The sequence below is a fragment of the Leptodactylus fuscus genome, chromosome 1 (assembly GCF_031893055.1).
Source record: "Leptodactylus fuscus isolate aLepFus1 chromosome 1, aLepFus1.hap2, whole genome shotgun sequence".
Classification (NCBI taxonomy): domain Eukaryota; kingdom Metazoa; phylum Chordata; class Amphibia; order Anura; family Leptodactylidae; genus Leptodactylus; species Leptodactylus fuscus.
Window position 1 is genome coordinate 68,654,693 of NC_134265.1, and position 18,552 is coordinate 68,673,244.

At 40.1% G+C, this 18,552-nt stretch overlaps 1 protein-coding gene across 1 annotated transcript in view; it reads right to left on the reverse strand.

Annotated features, from left to right (window-relative positions):
- Positions 1 to 1,392: 1,392 nt before the first annotated feature.
- ST8SIA4 (ST8 alpha-N-acetyl-neuraminide alpha-2,8-sialyltransferase 4) overlaps positions 1,393 to 18,552 on the reverse strand; it is a 116,882-nt gene continuing 99,722 nt past the window's right edge. The window contains exon 5 of the mRNA XM_075271951.1: positions 1,393 to 2,277. Within this exon, the coding sequence (XP_075128052.1) occupies positions 1,995 to 2,277 (283 nt within the window). The 3' untranslated portion in view covers positions 1,393 to 1,994. The remainder of the gene's footprint in view (positions 2,278 to 18,552) is intronic.

Genomic DNA, 18,552 nt, shown 5'->3' on the forward strand with positions numbered 1-18,552 from the left:
CCTAAACCCTTTCTCCGATTTGGATGTGGAAACTCTCATATTGCAGCTGGGAGTGTGCACTTTCAGCCCATATTATATATATATAATTGTATTTCTGAACATGTTTTAGTAAACAGCTAAAATAACAAAACTTGTGTCACTGTCCAAATATTTCTGGCCCTAACTGTATATAGCGCTAGAAAACTAACAGTGTGCTGAATTCAGCACACCATCGGCTTTCCCACTGTGTACCCTGATGCTGTAGATATCAGTGCCATTAATTTCAACACCAATATCTCCCCACTGTCAGAAAGGCGGGCCTTACATCCTAGCAACCTACTAGGGGTGTACAGGTACAAGTGCAACCTACTGTAATATAGACTTGCACTTGTACCTGTACACCCTTTACACTAGGCTGTAAGGGGTGTTATCTCCAGCACTGGGAATCATACTGGGAAAGCAGACAATGCACCAAATTCAGCGCACAGTCAGTGTTCTAGCAGAATATAATACATCGATGAAGACAGGAAAGTTCTGCTTAGATTTTAACAAGAAAAAAGTTGCTCAAAATTAATGTAAACTGTAAAATTATGTTTGAAGGTAAACTTTTTCCTTAGTACATATAGGATTGAGGAAAATTGGTTTTTCAATATATATGGTGTACTTTTGACAGTTGTGTTTTTTTAATGGAAATTAGAATATCTTAAATGAAAGCAAATTCTTCTCTAAATATGTATTACATATTGAAATTATTCCGCCGACAATTGCCCCTCATTAACATTTAAATAAACATACAAAATGTGATTTCTCAATAAACAAATTTAAAAGAGAATAGTACAATAAACATAAAACTGATATATATATATATTCCAGCAGCATAGCTTTGCAATACTAAATGTACATTAGATTTTAAAAAAAATCAAATGAAAGAACACAAATATTTATACAAAATCACTGAAATCTTTGGTACCAAAATTAAGGGCACCTATGTTTGGTAACAAAATTCTGAAATCTCACACAAAAAACTTAGAAACGTATTTGCTGCTCTACAGTAATACCATGGCTGGTCTAAGGATCAGACTGCACTCACGACTTTAGGATGGCTTCAAGCTCATCCCAATACATTCCTTCTGTATTCCAGAGAAGCCTTCTAACACTGAAATCTACAATCGAAACCAGAAACCCCTGTAAAGTGGACCAATGGCCAACACTGGATGCAGCATCTTGTGGGTTGGTGATAAGACTGAACAAAGACACACAATCTGCTGTCACAGGGTCCTCAAGATATACTGTTGGTACTTTAGTCTAGCCCACAAAATGTCTACCATGAAACCTTCTAAACTAAAAGGCCAACTTTTTAACAACGTTGTGGAGTTTATATTTTATAGGGTAGGAACATCTGTCATCGCTATTTCATGTCCTGCCCCAATCTACTCAGCTGTCTGCCATTTTGTTCGGAATTGTATCTTCTCCAAAAGGCAGTTACTCATATGGTTTATATCAACTTCCATGCTAAATCTACATCAAACTCTCTTAGCAACATTCTTTGTTTCTATTCTACAAAAATGTTTAGAAAAATTACAAATTTATAATACAAGGGCAATCAAAATGATAGGTCTAACAGCATAAAAAGAATCTACATGAATATCGATTGAGACGTGAATGTAAACTAGGTGCCTTAAGTTCTTCAAATACCATCATGTATCACTTGCACTTCCATCATGTAAGCACAGACTCATCTTCATTCTTCCAGTTCAAGTGATTGTATCTTCAGGTCTTGTAAACACTAGTAAAACATTCGAGTTTTCAACTCAGTGGCACTTACTCTGAATCAAGCATCTTCCCATAACACTGGTTTATAGCACCTTGCAACTAACACATTGGCTGGAACCCATCTGTGAGCAGGTTTTCTAAAATGTCATACCATATTCTCTTTCATTATAAAGAGCACAGCTCTAAACATATCACAAAAATATCTCGATTGAGATGCTTTACCGATTGCATTTTAGTAAACTTTATTGCTGTTCGCATTTTCCAGTAGTGAGTTTTAGTGCCCCTTTGTTATGCAATAAATTCAGTGTCTTGAATTCCAGTGGCATCCTGTGGGGCCCAGCGTTAGAAAAATATTTGTATTTCAGCTCATCGTAATAATGGTATTTCACTATGTTTCCATGAACATCCTTAGGGAACGGCCAAAATCCGTAAAGATGAATTTCATCACAAAACCGGGTAGCCAGTGTATACATTAGTAGGCCGGTGCTGGGTCTCTTGATCTGAACCTTGTTTGTTAACCAGTACCTGGAATGAAGAACATAGAGCAGATATTAAATACTGAAGGTTTGCCTACAAGTCAGTCATGTAAGTTAACAAATAAGTTGAAACTACTGTATGTAGCAGTCACCGGAGCATACACAATGCACTACTTTCTGGTACTAGCAAAATTATTCAGCATCATATACAGAATCCACAAAAGGTATATTTAACATGCCAAGCTTAAGAGATAAGAAATACAGACAACTTGTTTCCCCCTGGTGTTTCTTGCAGCACTTTATTGCTGCGGGACGTCCGTGGGACCTTAGCCTAAAGGAGTTTTCTGACCCCAAACTGATTTTTCATATTGATAACCTAGCCACAGGATAGGTCATCAGTATGTGATCTGTTCAGACACCCAAACCCCACACTATGTAACTTTTCTAGCAGCCTCCGATTGTTGGTAGCTGCTAGTGGATAGGGAGCAGATGTAGCGCCTCTCGTATTCAAGTAATAGAAGTGGCACTGCAATTCCTTGGAAGCATGTCTATACACAGTGGTGCAACTAGGAATGGCGGGGCCCCGTGGCAAACTTTTGATATGCCCCCCCCCCCGACCGACACCGACGACCTCGACCGACCCCCTACTAAGCATTCCTGGGTGCTCTGTTAAGCCCCATAGTGGCCCCTGCACACAGTATTATCCCCCTTAGTGGCCCCTGCACACAGTATTATCCCCCATATTGGCCCCTGCACACATCCCTGCCAGGATCGGTAAGTAAATAGGGCCTGTTATAGGCTGAAGTAACTCCAGCTGGTAACGGCCTATTAGGAAAAAATAAAAAACTGCAGCGGTAGCGGCTGTCACCGGGACCCTAATGTCCCGGGCTCTGTGGCAGCTGCCTCTGCTGCTACGGCGGTAGTTACGCCACTGTCTATACATTGGCTGCGTTGTTGCTATTATTTGTATATCAGTGGTGTTGTATACCCTTCCCGTACACTAGCAGCTTCTGACACCTGGAGGCTGCTAGAGCAGTTCATCTGTGAGTGGGGCAGGTGTCAGACAGCGCAGATAACATATTGATGAACTATCCCATGGAAAACCTTGTATCCATAATGGGGATCTGACAATTGAGACCCCACCAATCAGGATAATGGGTTAGTTCTGTTCCCTGTTCTGAACGGAGTGGCGGTCGGTACAAGCACATACTGCTCCATTCCTTTCATTGGGAGTGCTGGAGATGGCTGAGTGCTGGACTTTGGCCATCTCCGGTTCTTCAACTGAAGTGAATGGAGAAGTGCGCATCCGTCCCAAACGCCACTCCATACAGAACAGGAGAGAAATCTGCTGTTCGCTTGATCAGTGGGAGCCTCAGTGGTAAAACCTACAAGATATCTCCTATCCCTTGTATCGCAGATACGTTCTTAGCATAGAGATTACCCTTTAATAAACTTGTAGTCAAAAAATATTGACTCGCGTCTGATCATTAGTATATTTATGGAACTGGTGAACTGGAACATTTTTACACAATTCCTTGATATGGAGTTAATGCGGTTATCTGCACTAAAACATACATTTAGCAGAACACAACTGAAGAGGCTCTCTTCTCCATCATCTTAAGAATTTCATTTACTTGCCGCCTAGAGAAAAATGCTTGACTTTTTCTAACATCCATATCTTGAAAGCTTATGTAATGAAATGCCCTGAGAAAATGATACGTTTGTCTACTAAAAGGTGTAATAACTGACAAAAAGCATCTTTTGTACCCAAGAGTCTTTTCTTCAAGTTGCATGGCTACAAAAAAAAAATGTGAAATTTAAGCTATATAGCTGAAGTGGGAAGAAAACAGACAACTGTAAATCCAGGAATAATCCACAGCCAAATACACAAAATGGAAAACATTAGCCACTTTAGAAGATAAGATAGCGGATCGTACCATCGGGAAGCTCATCCTTTCACCCTGGGTATCGTTATCGATGATATTTGGACAAAGTTATCTCAGTCTTCCAGCTGCCAATAGTCTCAGACAAGCCTTAAAGAAATACTAGTGTTCATAAAACTCAGACTGCCTTTTATATCGCTCTCCTAAACCTCACATCCATACTATCCCAAACTCTCCCCATCTCCAACATTTCTGCATCTGTCCCAAGACAACCGAAATGTTAATTAATGCATATATAATAGCGCAGTACGTCTTTGCGGTCTATCAGTATACAAGTGAATAGCGCTCTAATATGCACAAATGTGCACAAGGTCATACTTTATAACATGTCAGAGATATTGTCAAATGCTCATATTAGTGCGAGCCTGTCCTCATCTCCACCACTCAAGCACTCTTGAAGCACCCTGCCATTCTTTTTTGCAGCAATGATATTCCATGTAGATGTGTCCCACTTATATGTACTCTTCACTGTAAATGTCTAGATGTGTGTGTGTCACAAGTTATGCAACATTTGTAAAAGCAACACGATCTTGAGATAACAGAAAGACAAGCTAACTATTCTGTTTTGGTCTCTGTGTGGCAACCATGTGGGCGGCCATTCAAGGCTTTCGTTGGCATGCTTTGACATTGCGTTGAATTAAATATAGGTGTTGTCTAGGATAATCAGTTTTTGGCAAAGAGGCCAGGGAAGGTGGGAAAAAAAACAAATAAACAAAAAACTTCACACTCACCTGCCCCCAGTGCTCTGGTTTAGCTGCACCCAGGCTCTCGTTTTAGCAGAAGTTCTTGCCGCATATGACCACTAGGGCCAACCAGGTCTGGGAAATCACTCGCATATGTCACCTGTGACGTCGCATGTCCTTTCCTTAGGCCACTGATTGGCCTCAGTGGTCACGTGCAGAGAGGACTTCAACCAAAACAAGACTCCAGGAGCAGCAGGACCAGACCACGTTGGGAGAGACAGAACACTGGGGACAGGAGAGTATGGTGTTTGTTTTTTCACCTTCTCCAGCCACCTTGCCAAAAATGGATTATGCTAGACAACCCCTTTAACCGAACTGGAGCTCAGTTGAGTCCTGGTTCACATCTGCGTTCGGTATTCCTTTCGGGGAGTCCGCATGAGGACCCCCCGAATGGAATACTGAACGCCCGAACGCACTGACAAGCAGTGAGCTTATGAAAGCACACAGACCTCATAGACCAGTGATGGCAAACCTTTTAGAGACCGAGTGCCCAAATTACAACCTGAAACCAACTAAATTATTGCAAAGTGCCAAAACATCATTTTTTTTTTTTTTTTTGTTATGTAGATTGTGAGCCCCCATATAGGGATCACAATGTAATTTTTTTTTCCTATCAGTATGTCTTTGTAGAATGGGAGGAAATCCATGTAAACACGGGGAAAACATAAAAACTCCTTGCAGATGTTGTTGCTGGAGGGATTTGAACCCTGGACTTCAGCGCTGTAAGGCTGAAGTGGTAACCACTGAGCCACCGTGTTGCCCCTATGATAACACATCAATTTAACCTTAATAGTATGCTGATCCACAAGTGTGGACGATTACGCGAAATACAGTCGTGTGAATGGAGCTTTACATCACTTTCAATTATAGAAACAATTTTGTACCGCATTTGGTATAATTTTGAACAATTAATGTTCACTATTTACATTGCACAGATCTGTTTTATAGTGACCATGCAATGTTATTATGACCTATAATAATATCACATGTCTGCTATAAAACCAATACTGTTTGATATAAATGGTTAAGGACCCCCACTCAGTACAATCTGCCCCACAGTGATCCCCACACAGTACAATCTGCCCCACAGTGGCCCCTACACAGTATAATCTGCATCACAGTGGCCCCCACACAGTACATAATGCTCCACAGTGGCCTCCACACAGTATGATCTGTGCCACAGATGGGTTCCCACAGAGAGGGTTCAGAGTACCACCTCTCTTGACTCGTGCGGAAAACACATGGACCCCATTATAGTCTATGGGGATCCGTGTGCTTTCCGTGCTCACTATTTGTCAATGAGTTCAGTATTCCGTTCGGGGGGTCCCCATGCGAACTCCCTGATCGGAATACCGAACACAGATGTGAACCAGGCCTAAGTATGGAAACATCTGTACATGCAAATAGCTGCTGCAGCTAATCAGCGGCCCCAGTGGTCACATGCTGTACTACAGCCATCACCGGTAACAGCGCATGTGTTCGACTATTGAGGAACTGAAGTAGTAGTTGCTGATTTTTGTTATTTTAGACAATTTGCTTATCTTTTGCTGGTTTTTAGAGTTTGACAGCCCTTTTAAGATAACACATTGTATTATCATAATGCGATGCAAAAACAAAAACAAAAAAAAAAATCACAAAATAATGAAAACTACTTTGAAAAGTTACATATATTTTTCCACATTGTATTCTTTGGCGTCACTGTGGAAAAAGTTGAAAATGGCTGAAACAGAAAGACAGCAAAAGGAGAAGAATGTAATACAGTATATGCAAAGGCTACTACAAGAGTCTGTATGGAGATTCCATCTATATAGTCCAGGTCCCATCCTGCATTGGCATGGGGCAGTATGCAACATCAAGTGCTCATAAGGACTCTCGGCATTCCTTGGGGTAGTGCAGGGAAGGATGTAGTATGTGATATAGCAGATGAATGAAGTGGATCACTCCAGCAACAAAACCTCATCCTGCAATGCAGTTTGTTGAAGGTAGAGAGTAACAAAATGTAAAAAGTAAAACTTTGCAGTAAACACAGCAATTTATTCCAAAAATCCTACCTTGCCTGTATTCATACTGCATTGCTAGTAAAGCTATTTATTACGCTGCAGTCCTGTGCTGGATTTTCTACTTATTCGTGAATGTATTGCAGAGCCTGGATGGTCTTCAACAATAAAAGCGGTTGTGCGATTACATACAGATAATCCAAGTGCTTACTTATAAATAGACACAAAATTCCCTGCTAAGACTAATAATATCAGACTAGCACTGGAAACAATGTATTCGGGAACGTTACCGGCTACTGTATATAAAAGAGAAAGGAACTAGAAATGCAAAAATGCTTTGTCAGCGGAAAGGACTCGCCGTGGTCTGTGATTGCAGGAGCATACGAATATATTCTCAGTGGGATGAAGGCTTTGAAGTCCGCCAAATGTCTGTAACAATGTCTGAAATTCTAAGAGACGGGCTCAGTTCTCTGCTTTTTCAGGCATGAGTTACTCACTTTGTCAAGCATATCAAAATTATGCAGAAAGAATCGGAAGAAAATAAATATGGAACTTGGAAAGTAAACATACAAATGGTAGACAATTGTGGTGTATAGATTACAAGACATATACTGGAAAGGCGATACACGCTGGATTAATAGCAGAGATGTAACACTTGAATAATGATCATTCAGAGTAAAAGGAGACGAAGGATTATGGGAAAAAAAATCCTATTTAAAATTTTCATTTTGCTGAGGTTCAATATGATATAGGCCAGACAGAAGCTGCCAGAAACCTTTTGTAAGCATTTGAATTTGTCAAGCCTGAAACCTAAAGAACATACTTTTTTTTCCGATTTGGTACTTGTTACTTTATAAAAGTAATGCGTTACATCTAATGCATATAAACCTTGAGATCCATGAAATATAAAGATTCTGAAATGACAGGGGCAGGCTACTTAAAGAACACCATGAGTAAAAAAAAAAAAAAAAAAGAAAAAATTGCAGAAAAAAAAAAAATTATTGCGCTTCTAGATCCTGAAGTACAGAACCTTTCCCATGAAAGTCAGCTCTTGGTGCTCATACCTCTCCTTGGAGTTATCACTGGCAGATCACTATAAGGTTACCCTTCCTTTTCTCTCTCCGTGTTATACAATCATATTGGAAGGGAATTGCAATAGGAGCAATTCCCCAGTAGCTGCTGGTGAACCCTGGGGGAAGGGGCACGACAAGACAGTGAGCCCTAAGCTGAACCCACCACTGCCCCTACCTGCTTGCCTCACTGCCCTAGGCAGAGGACAACTGATCGGCAAGCTCTTCCTATATATAAGTGACAAGACAGCACGCAGACAAGACAAACAACAACAAAGGGAGGTCAGCTTGCCAAGGGTCCGGTAACAGTCAAGCAATGCAGTACAGAATCATAACCCAAGAGAACAGTCACAAGGGAAGCCAAGAGTCAGAGATCAGTCATACAATAGTAGCAGAAGAGGAGCTTAGCAGGGACAAAGTCTAAGCACAGAGTCAAAATAGCCAGCAAGCCTGTGTGGGCTGATGGCCTGTATATAGGAAGCCAGGACCTGCCCTAGGCTTGATTGGTAGACAGGCTGTCAATCATATAGGTAAGGGTAGCAGTAACTATTTGATGACCAAATGGAAATAAGGTGTAGATGGGTGTGGTAGAAATTCCATTACAGAGGATAGATAATAGAGCCGTATTCACACAGTGCAATGAAAAACACTAAGCAAAAAATCAAACTGAACACACCTCCTGCACTGCAGTATGCGAGCGGAGGATGACGAAGACCCAAACAGGTGGAGGCGTTACACATATGGTTATATAGTCATTTTTACACTGTAGAGACTGCCTGCTTGCATTAGCACCAATGCTGCTGTAATCACATGACTTTTTATCCTTTATTGCATTATGTTCCCTCTACAGAGTCACAAACGCCTGTAAATTCCCTGAGTACAATATTCACATTCAGTTTTTTATTTATCTTTAGATATATGCTCCAGCAGCTGACATCAGCAGGGAACTAGTAGAGCAAACTGAGTTATCCAGGCCTCTTCCTACTTTGTAACATTAAAATAAATGGCGTGTGTAGCCTGCAAATAAGTGAGATTGCTATTCAGGGTAGAACACTATGTTTTAAGAGTTTAAGTGAATAACCTGAAATGTATAACCTTTTGACTATGGCTAAGTACATGCTATATAAGGTAGCATGGATATATAGAATACATACCTATATCTCAAGAGCCCTGCGTGTTATTCCTTGGGCACCCACTGTTCGGGTTTGGTCTGCTGAAGCTTCAGACAGGCTCCACGGCCACAATTTCACTGCCAGCCTTTTATATATTGCATTAGACCCTTGCACAGCAGCGTGTCTCCACTAACTTCAATGCAAGGAGAAGCAGACAGAATATACAGACAAGAGTACAATATATTCATGCTTGCAGCACAATGCAGACATGGTAGGGAATGCGGCAGGACTCCCAGGACAGTGGGACAGCAACTAAAATCCTGGTATGACTAAGAGGTCTACTAGCATCAATATTTTTTATATATTTTCTTACTATGCCCTCCATAAGTACTATCATAAAAAATGAGTACCTACCTGAATGCAAACATTTCACTAAAAAGAACCGTCATAGAATTAAATTCTAAGAGACATAATACTGTGTGCAGGGGCCACTATGGGACATAATATTGTGTGCAGAGGCCACTAAGGGACATAATAGAGCGCGCAGGAATGCGGAGGAGGGGGTCAGTCGAGGTCTTCGGCGTCGGTGTCAGTCGGGGGGGGGGGGGAGGAGGGGCCATGTCAAGAGTTCGCCAGGGGGTCCTGCCATTCCTAGTTACGCCACTGATTGCCTCACTTGTGACACATAAGCAGAGCACATACAGCTACAGAGGGAAAAGTGATGAAGTAGAGTTATCTTGAAAGCTGATGATGTCACCAACTATTTCTGGACTTGAGAAAAGAGAAGTGAAGAGAATAGAGAAGTTCCCATAAAGATTACCTCAAAAGGGTTTTCCGTTTTATTTTTATTTTTAAAAATTAAGTGCTCTCACGTGTCTTTTTCATAGCAGTTTATATCATTGTAGTGCTAGCCTTTAACCTGCAATGCTCATAATGCCGTATAAAAACCATAAAAAAACCACAAATTAACGTCTTTTGTTCACCTTGCCTCCCCAAAAAGTAGCAATACCAAAAAATGTTACCAGTCAAAAAATACAATTTGAGCCGTCAGATATCTCCACCAACAAGGAAAATTGTTTCATTTTGAAAAATGGTGTTTAGTAAAAAGAGGTAAAACATTAAAACTAATATAAATACAGGATTACTGTAATCAGAATGACCTGTCGGAAAAACCTTCTATGTTATTTTTAATGCAGAGTGAACTCCATAAAAACAAAATGCAAAAAACAAAAATATAGAATTATACGTTTTTTTTTTACCCAAACAGAACCCAGAAAAAAGCAATTAAAAGTTATATGTACTTCAAAATGGTGATAACTAAAAGTACAAATTGTTACATAAAGAAAGCTCTCATATGGTTATGTTCACAGTAAAATAAAAAAAAAAGTTCTGGAATTTGGAAAGTAGAGATTAAGGATGGGCGAAACAGCGGTAACCTCGAGCGCATGACCATTACATAAGAGCGCCAAAGTACTCGGAAGAGGAAGATGCAAATCACCAGGCACTGTAAGAACATCCGAAAGAGGTGAAGGAGGGAGAGTATCAAGGTGTTTATTTATTTATTGATTTTTTGTTTATTTTTTTAAACCTTGGGCCTACAACTATTATAGTCTGGGGTCTGAAGAGACCCCTGAGTATAATAATTTACCATAAATCATGTCACAGCAGCCATTTTAGTTCATCTAAGACAAATCCCAAATTGTTTGGTTTAAATAAAAACCGTACAATTTGAAATATTTGGGTTGAACCTGTTTGCCCAACACTAGCGGAGCTGGAAAATATGAAAAATTTGCGGATCTTTAACAATCAAACTACCCCGTGTCCTTAAAATCATTAAGCCTAGACCATCAATTTTAAAGAGTATGAAAAATTAAAATTAAAATTCACATTCTTGTGGTGTTAATTTTTAGTAATACTGTGTCTTTAAGGATGCATCTGCTTCCTTTTCACATACTTACTGCTATCACCCCCAAGTCCTCTGAGTCTTCCCATCACATTATAGAGTCTTTTTTTGAATTAAAGAAAATCAGGTCTAGGACACAGCAAAGTAAGAATCAGGTTTATGCTAAATCTTATTTAGTTATACTCAAAGGTAACATTAAAAAAGATTGAAGCTAAAAAGTGAAAACTGGCCATATGTTAGTAAATCAGAATATACAACAGTTGCCAAATATCCGTAAGATTAGAAATGAGGTTTCTTCTACTTAGATATTGTCCTTATCTATTTCTGCAGTAGTGCACATTTGACAAAAAGGAAAAGCAGTCATTCTAGTTGTCAATTCTGAGCTTTTAGAAACTTATGTTACTGTCACTAACAGCTGCAATAAATGTGGGGTGGGGGGGGATTGTTCCAGGATTAAAACATAGATAATTTATACATCAGATTGGTGGGGTCCGACATATAGTGCACAGAGTCAGCCCAGACTACATGTGTGCTTGTGTAATGGCTATGCCAGGCTATTTAAGCTCAGTGTTCTAGTCAAGGTCAGTTATAGAGACCAGGCAATACTGGCATCCTTCCACTTTTTCGCCCTGGGAAGAATTTTTTCCTCTACTTCTGAGCTGGTTTATTTTGTCTGGATTCCCGCACCAAGAGGAGTATAAATCCTGCTGCTTCCTGATACACAGAGTATCTACATGCTATTACAGCGATTGTGACTGGTCACAACCCATAAAGGTGAGAGTACATCCTGACCACTTTTCTGACATAGTGCGAGTGTATTCTTAACACCTGTGGACCTCTCTGATATCTGAGCACCACCACTTACTGCTGTAAACAGTATCATGCTATGTGCCACTCGGTGTATTGTTTTTCTTGTTTTTAGACTACTGAGACCATGGCAGCTTTACCCATTGTGACAAATCAGACCAAGTCATCATCACTAGATTGAGTCATCTGTATGATAACGTAATGATATCCAGATGTATTATGTTATTTATCACCTACTTCCTCTGAGCTACAAATGCCAATGTTTATCGAGTTCTTGATATCCTACGTATAAGCATTTCTAGCAAATGTTCTTGACTTCAAGACTTTAATCATGTGTGTCTTTCAGTGTTGGATCCTGTATAATTTGACTTAAATGCACAAATGGCACGTGGATGGGAAGTGATTTGTAGTACAACAACATCAAGTTACATTTACAGTTATTAATGCTGTAGGTAAAATAGCTAGGTAGCAGCAATGATGTGGACTCAGCCAGTCAGAGACAGGGGCACAATGTCTGATGCAAACAGGTGTATTTGGAATAACAGCAAAATAAATAATTCTTCACTTCAGGTGCAAAATAAGCAAAATAAAATACAGACTTAACTTCAAGAAAAAACATCAAAGAAAAACCCTGCTCGTCTGAGCACTAACTAAACAGTAAAAAGTTAACTATATGTTTGGCTTACTAACAACCACATGAACAAACAAAATAGGTCTCACCAGACTCTCAGTATTTTAAGACAGACCCAGGTGCCTCCTCTTGCTACTGGGATCTGCCCTGAAGTGCAAGCTCTGCAGTCTTTTAAGGCCCAGTAACGAGTCCAGGACCCACACCTGGGCTGAGGCCTACCCAAGATCCACCCTGTACCTCCAGCACTCTGCCTGTCACCTTCTCACAGCACATACAACAAATGTAATGTACTATTGGAATTGCCAATACCCAATTTTGTATAGTTTCAATGCTTATCATATGGAAAATACTACAGATAAAATGGAGATAATGTAAGCAGCCATTGATATTATTGCTTCTATAGGCATGCTATCAAATTAGCTATTAAAATATCAATTTTATCAGATTAAAAGTTATAATAATATACATATTTGCAACGCTTTAAGTTATTGTTTTCAATGCAACTGAAATAAAACCGAAGCAATTGTGAATATAATCTACATTAAAAATGTCCTTTCATTAAGCGTTTACAGTTCTATACAGGCATATATGTCTCCATGGTTACAGACTACAACCCAAGACTATGTAGTCTGACCCTGCGTTCATGTTCCATTTAGCACTGTATTAGTTAGATTATTAAGAAGCAGCAAAAAACACTGCAAAACCAGATTATGTTGCTAGTTGTCTGTAACATTGCACTGCAGCTCTATACATAATGATAGTAGATTTGTAATAAGCAGAGTTTGTAAAAAATGGCTGTGAGGCTATATAATGCACACACATCTATAGATATATAATGACAAAAACAAAATACACCCAAAATGGTAAAGCCACAGGTGAAAAACTAAATACCCTACAGATCACGTATAACCTGTAGCAGCAATAACGTACAGTCATTTTTGCAGTATTATCAGTCCCTCAGATCATTTTAAGGGTTTTTTGTTCCATTCCTTTTAACATTGCTTCCGTTCATTGAGGTTTGTGAGCCTGTGCTTATACACGGTTCTCTTAACCTCATAAAGTCACAGGACAGTTTTGGTGTTCATGCTTGGCAACATTGTAAATATTTTCCATCCCCACCTACCAAAGTTCATAATTTCTTTATTTTTTATGTCAACATAGCCATAAGTGGGCTTATTCATTGTTCAATGAGTTGGACTTTTAGATGGCAAGATTATGGGATATATATGTTTTGATAATTTATTATTGTTTTGGAGGGTCACATCACAAAAGTACAATACTTATTTATTTATTTTTAAATATTTTATTTTATTTTTTTTCTCTGTCCCACAAGGAGCCCTGAACCAGGGATCACATGATCCGCTGTACAAAAATATTACAAGTAGATTTCCTATGTGTTAAACGGAAAAGCAGTCAGGAGACCCCTCAGAACCAGGGGAAGCACCTGAGGGTATAACCTACATAAGTGTGAGCGTGTAATACATCTGGGACCCAGAAGCCACGCTACTGTCCCTGCTACAGCTCGGAGTTACCATTACACTACTGTAACAGCATTTTTTTTTTTTTTTATGTAGATTGTGAGCCAAATATAGGGATCACAATGGACTTTTTTTTTTTCATTTAAGTATGTCTTTGTAAAATGGGAGGAAATCCACACAAACATGAGGAGAACATACAAACTCCTTGCAGATGTTGTTCCTGGCGGGATTCAAACCCAGGACCCCAGAGCTGCAAGGCAGCAGTGCTAACCACTAAGCCACCACATTGCCCCTAAATTCAGTTGATATCTGGGCTTTGACTGGCTCATTGCAACAACTTAACTCTTTTCTCTTACATCCATAGTGCTGTATCTTTGCTGGTGAGCTTATAATTATCTTTAACTGTTGGACACATGGCCCCACATCTGACTACTTTGGTATATGGGGGAGTTCATGGTCAAGTCAATTACTGCAAGCTTCCCAGGTCCTGTGGCTAAAAAACAAGCTCAAATCATCACCCCTCTACTACTGTGCTTGATAGTTGGTATGAGATTTTTATTTATTTTTTGCCGATATTCTGTTTGGTTTTCGCCAAATAAGCTGCCGTGTATGATGGACAAAAATCACCATCTTGGTTAAATTTGTTTAAAGCACATTGTGCCAGTAGTCGTGTGGTTTACTCAGATGCATCTTTGCTGTTCTGCAATAATCTTTTAAGAAAAAAAAGAGGTTTTCTCCTCGCAAACCATCTGAATGACCCATGCTCGTTCATACTTTCTCTTCGATGTAGCTCTAAGCGCTATACGGTTTGACCTTGGCATGAATTTGATGTAAAGATTGTCAACTGTGTTTGGAATGTTTTCAACATGTGAATCATCTTTCTCACTGTAGAATAAGATTTCAAATTGATTAGAAATGGTCTTATGACCCTTTACAGATTGATGGGTAGCAACAAGTGTTGCTCTGAGATCATTACTGATGTAATGCTAATGATCAATTGTCCTTGCAGGAGTTATTGTTTAGGATTTCCTCTTTGATAAGGAAACATTTTAGTTCCTTTATCCTCACTGTGATCAGCAAAATGTAACCATTTATGATGAATACAGCAGTGAAACTACCTTCTGAGACACACTGTCCTATCAGAAGCTTCTCCTCCTGTCAGTTCATCCCTTCACCTTCTTCCCAGAGTGCTGCCCTGATAGCAGGGAGTCTGGCTAGTGATAACAAAAGCAGAAGCATCAAAGAAAGTGAGGTCTTCATTGATGAAGCTGAAGCAAGCCTCCAGAACACAGTAGGGGATGAAAGTGCTAGAGAGCCTACAGTTGCAGAGACTGATGCAAGTCCCCCGAATACAGTAAGGGAAGAATACTTGAGAGAACCTACAGAGGCAGAAAACTGGACACATGTGACCAAGAGATGCAAATGGATCACAAGGCCATCACCACTCACACAGCTAAGTAACCGATATGAAACTCTCATGCAGGCGGATGAAAATGACAAAAATAACCTATCAGCAAAAGAAGAAACAAAAGTCACCCAGAGCCAATCAGGAGCAACAAGAAATGATGTTGCAAGGAAGAAAAGAAGAGTAGTGGTTATGGGTGACTCACTGCTAAGAGGCACAGAGGCAGCTGTCTGCAGGCCAGACTTAACAGCACGAGAAGTATGCTGCCTCCCAGGAGCAAAAATCAAGGATGTGGCCGATAGGATACCAAGCCTCCTCAGCTCCAAGGACGACTACCCATTCCTACTGATACATGTGGGTACAAACGACACGGCAAAAAATGATTTACCAACTATCTATAAAGACTTTGAAAATTTGGGGAAGACAGTGAAGGAACTGGATGCGCAGGTAGTATTCTCATCAATCCTCCCAGTTGATGGTCATGGCATCAGGAGATGGAATAGAATACTAGAGGTAAACACCTGGCTTCGACGGTGGTGCCGAGAGCAAGGATTTGGATTTTTGGACCATGGCGTGAATTACCTCTACGATGGACTCCTTGCTAGAGACGGGATACATCTCACAAAACCTGGGAAAAACATATTTGCCTGAAGACTTGCCACACTCATCAGAAGGGCTTTAAACTAGAAGAAGAGGGGATGGGAAGAAAAAAGAAAGACAAAAAGAAAGACAAGAACATGCAGCCAAAAGACATACTAAACAAGGTTACTAGATGTGGTAAAGAGGACCCAAGACAAGATACTCAGAAGGAAATTACGAAAAAGGATGCAACAGAGCACAATCTGAAATGTTTTTACACAAACGCACAAAGCATGGGAAACAAACAAGGAGAACTAGAGCTGATGATACACAAGGAAATCTATGACGTCATCGGCATTACAGAAACCTGGTGGAACGACATGCATGATTGGAACATACAGATGGAAGGATACAACTTATTCCAAAAGAATAGAACTAATAAAAGAGGGGGTGGAGTTGCATTGTATGTTAAAAAAGAACACATCTCCACAGAAATTACAGTTTTACAGAATGATAATCTACTGGAAATTATTTGGGTAGTAATTCAAGGGAAAAACAATGATAAGGACATCATACTAGGCGTTTATTACAGACCACCAGGACAGACAGAAGACATGGATGAGATTTTTTCACAGCAAATGACCACGCTCTCAAAGAAACATGAAATAGTGATCATGGGAGACTTCAATTACCCTGACATTCATTGGGAAACCCACACATCCAAGAGTAAAGGCTCCATCAAATTTTTATCCTCTCTAGCAGACAACTTCATTGCCCAGCTAGTAGAAGAAAACACGAGAGGAACATCCATTTTGGACCTAATCCTAACCAACAAAGAGCACATGGTTGAGGGACTACGGGTAGCATGGACACTGGGATTCAGCGATCATGCTATACTTGAGTTTGGGGTTGCAAGAAGAAGAAGACCTGAGAAGACACAGACTTCAATGCTCGACTTTAGCAGGGCAGACTTCAAGAGCCTGAAGGCAAGAGTTAGCAGAATTCCATGGTGCAAAATTCTTAAGCACAAAAATGCACATGAAGGGTGGGAAATCTTCCGTAGGGAAATCATTAAAGCACAGGAACTAACAATACCTAGAAGGAAGAAAAATGGGAAGCACCTAAAAATATCAGGATGGATGACCAAAAAATTACATAACCTGCTAAAAAGGAAAAAGGAAACATACAAAAAGTGGAAGATGGGAACTATACCTAAGGAAGAGTACACAGCAGTCTGCAGACTCTGCAAGACAAGCATTAAAGGAGCTAAGGCTGAACACGAATTGAAGCTTGCAAAAGAGGCAAAGAGTAAGGTAAAAGGATTTTGGGGATATGTTAAAAGCAAAAGAAAAGTGAAGGAGACCATTGGAGTCCTGAAGAATGACAAAGGAGAAACAGTTAACATGGTGGAACAGCAGGTGGAGCTACTAAATTCATATTTTGTATCCGTCTTCTCCCAAGAAACTAATGGAAATATCGACATTAATGGTGATGGAGATGAGGGGAAGGAGGACTCCAAGCTGACTATAAGCGAAGGTCTAGTAAGAGAGCACTTAGCCAAGTTACAGGAAACCAAGTCCCCAGGACCAGATGATTTACACCCTAGAGTCCTGAAAGAGATAGCAGAGGAAATAACAGAACCCCTTGCTATAATCTTCGGTAAGTCATGGGAAACAGGAGTGGTCCCTTTAGATTGGAAAAGGGCAAATGTTGTCCCCATCTACAAAAAGGGGAAAAGGGACGATCCAGGAAATTACAGGCCGGTAAGTCTGACCTCGATAGCAGGAAAAATCTTTGAGCAAATTGTCAAGGAACATTTACTTCGGTACCTGGATGGGAAGGCATTAATTAACCAGAGCCAGCACGGCTTTATGACCAATAAATCTTGTCAGACTAACCTGATTTCCTTCTACAACAAAATCACTGAATGGTTGGACCAAGGGAATGCCGTGGACATAGTATATCTTGACTTCAGTAAGGCATTTGATAAAGTATCACATAACCTTCTTATTGAAAAAATGATTAAGTATGGCTTTGACAAAAAATCAGTTAGGTGGATTCACAACTGGCTTAATGATCGGGCACAACGAGTAATACTAAATGGCTACACATCGAACTGGAAGAAAGTCAAAAGCGGGGTGCCGCAGGGCTCTGTTCTGGGCCCAGTACTTTTTAATATCTTTATAAATGATCTGGACAATGGAATTATTGGGGAACTCATAAAATTTGCAGATGATACGAAGATAGGAGGAATAGCCAACACTAGAGAGGAGAGAGAGTGTATTCAAAAGAACTTAGACACACTGGAACAATGGGCTGAGGCGAACAAAATGGTATTTAACAGGGACAAATGCAAAGTTCTACATCTGGGTAACAGAAATGTAAAAAACATATATAGTATGGGAGGAATAGAACTAAGTGATAGCATAGGGGAAAAGGACTTGGGCATAATAGTAGATCACAAATTCAACATGAGCCAACAGTGCGGTGCTGCTGCAAAAAAGGCTAATAAAATTCTGGGATGTATTAAGACAAGCATTGAATCTAGATCAAGAGAGGTCATTATTCCGCTGTACTCTTCCCTGGTCAGACCACACCTGGAATACTGTGTACAGTTCTGGGCGCCTCAATTCAAAAAAGACATCGATATATTGGA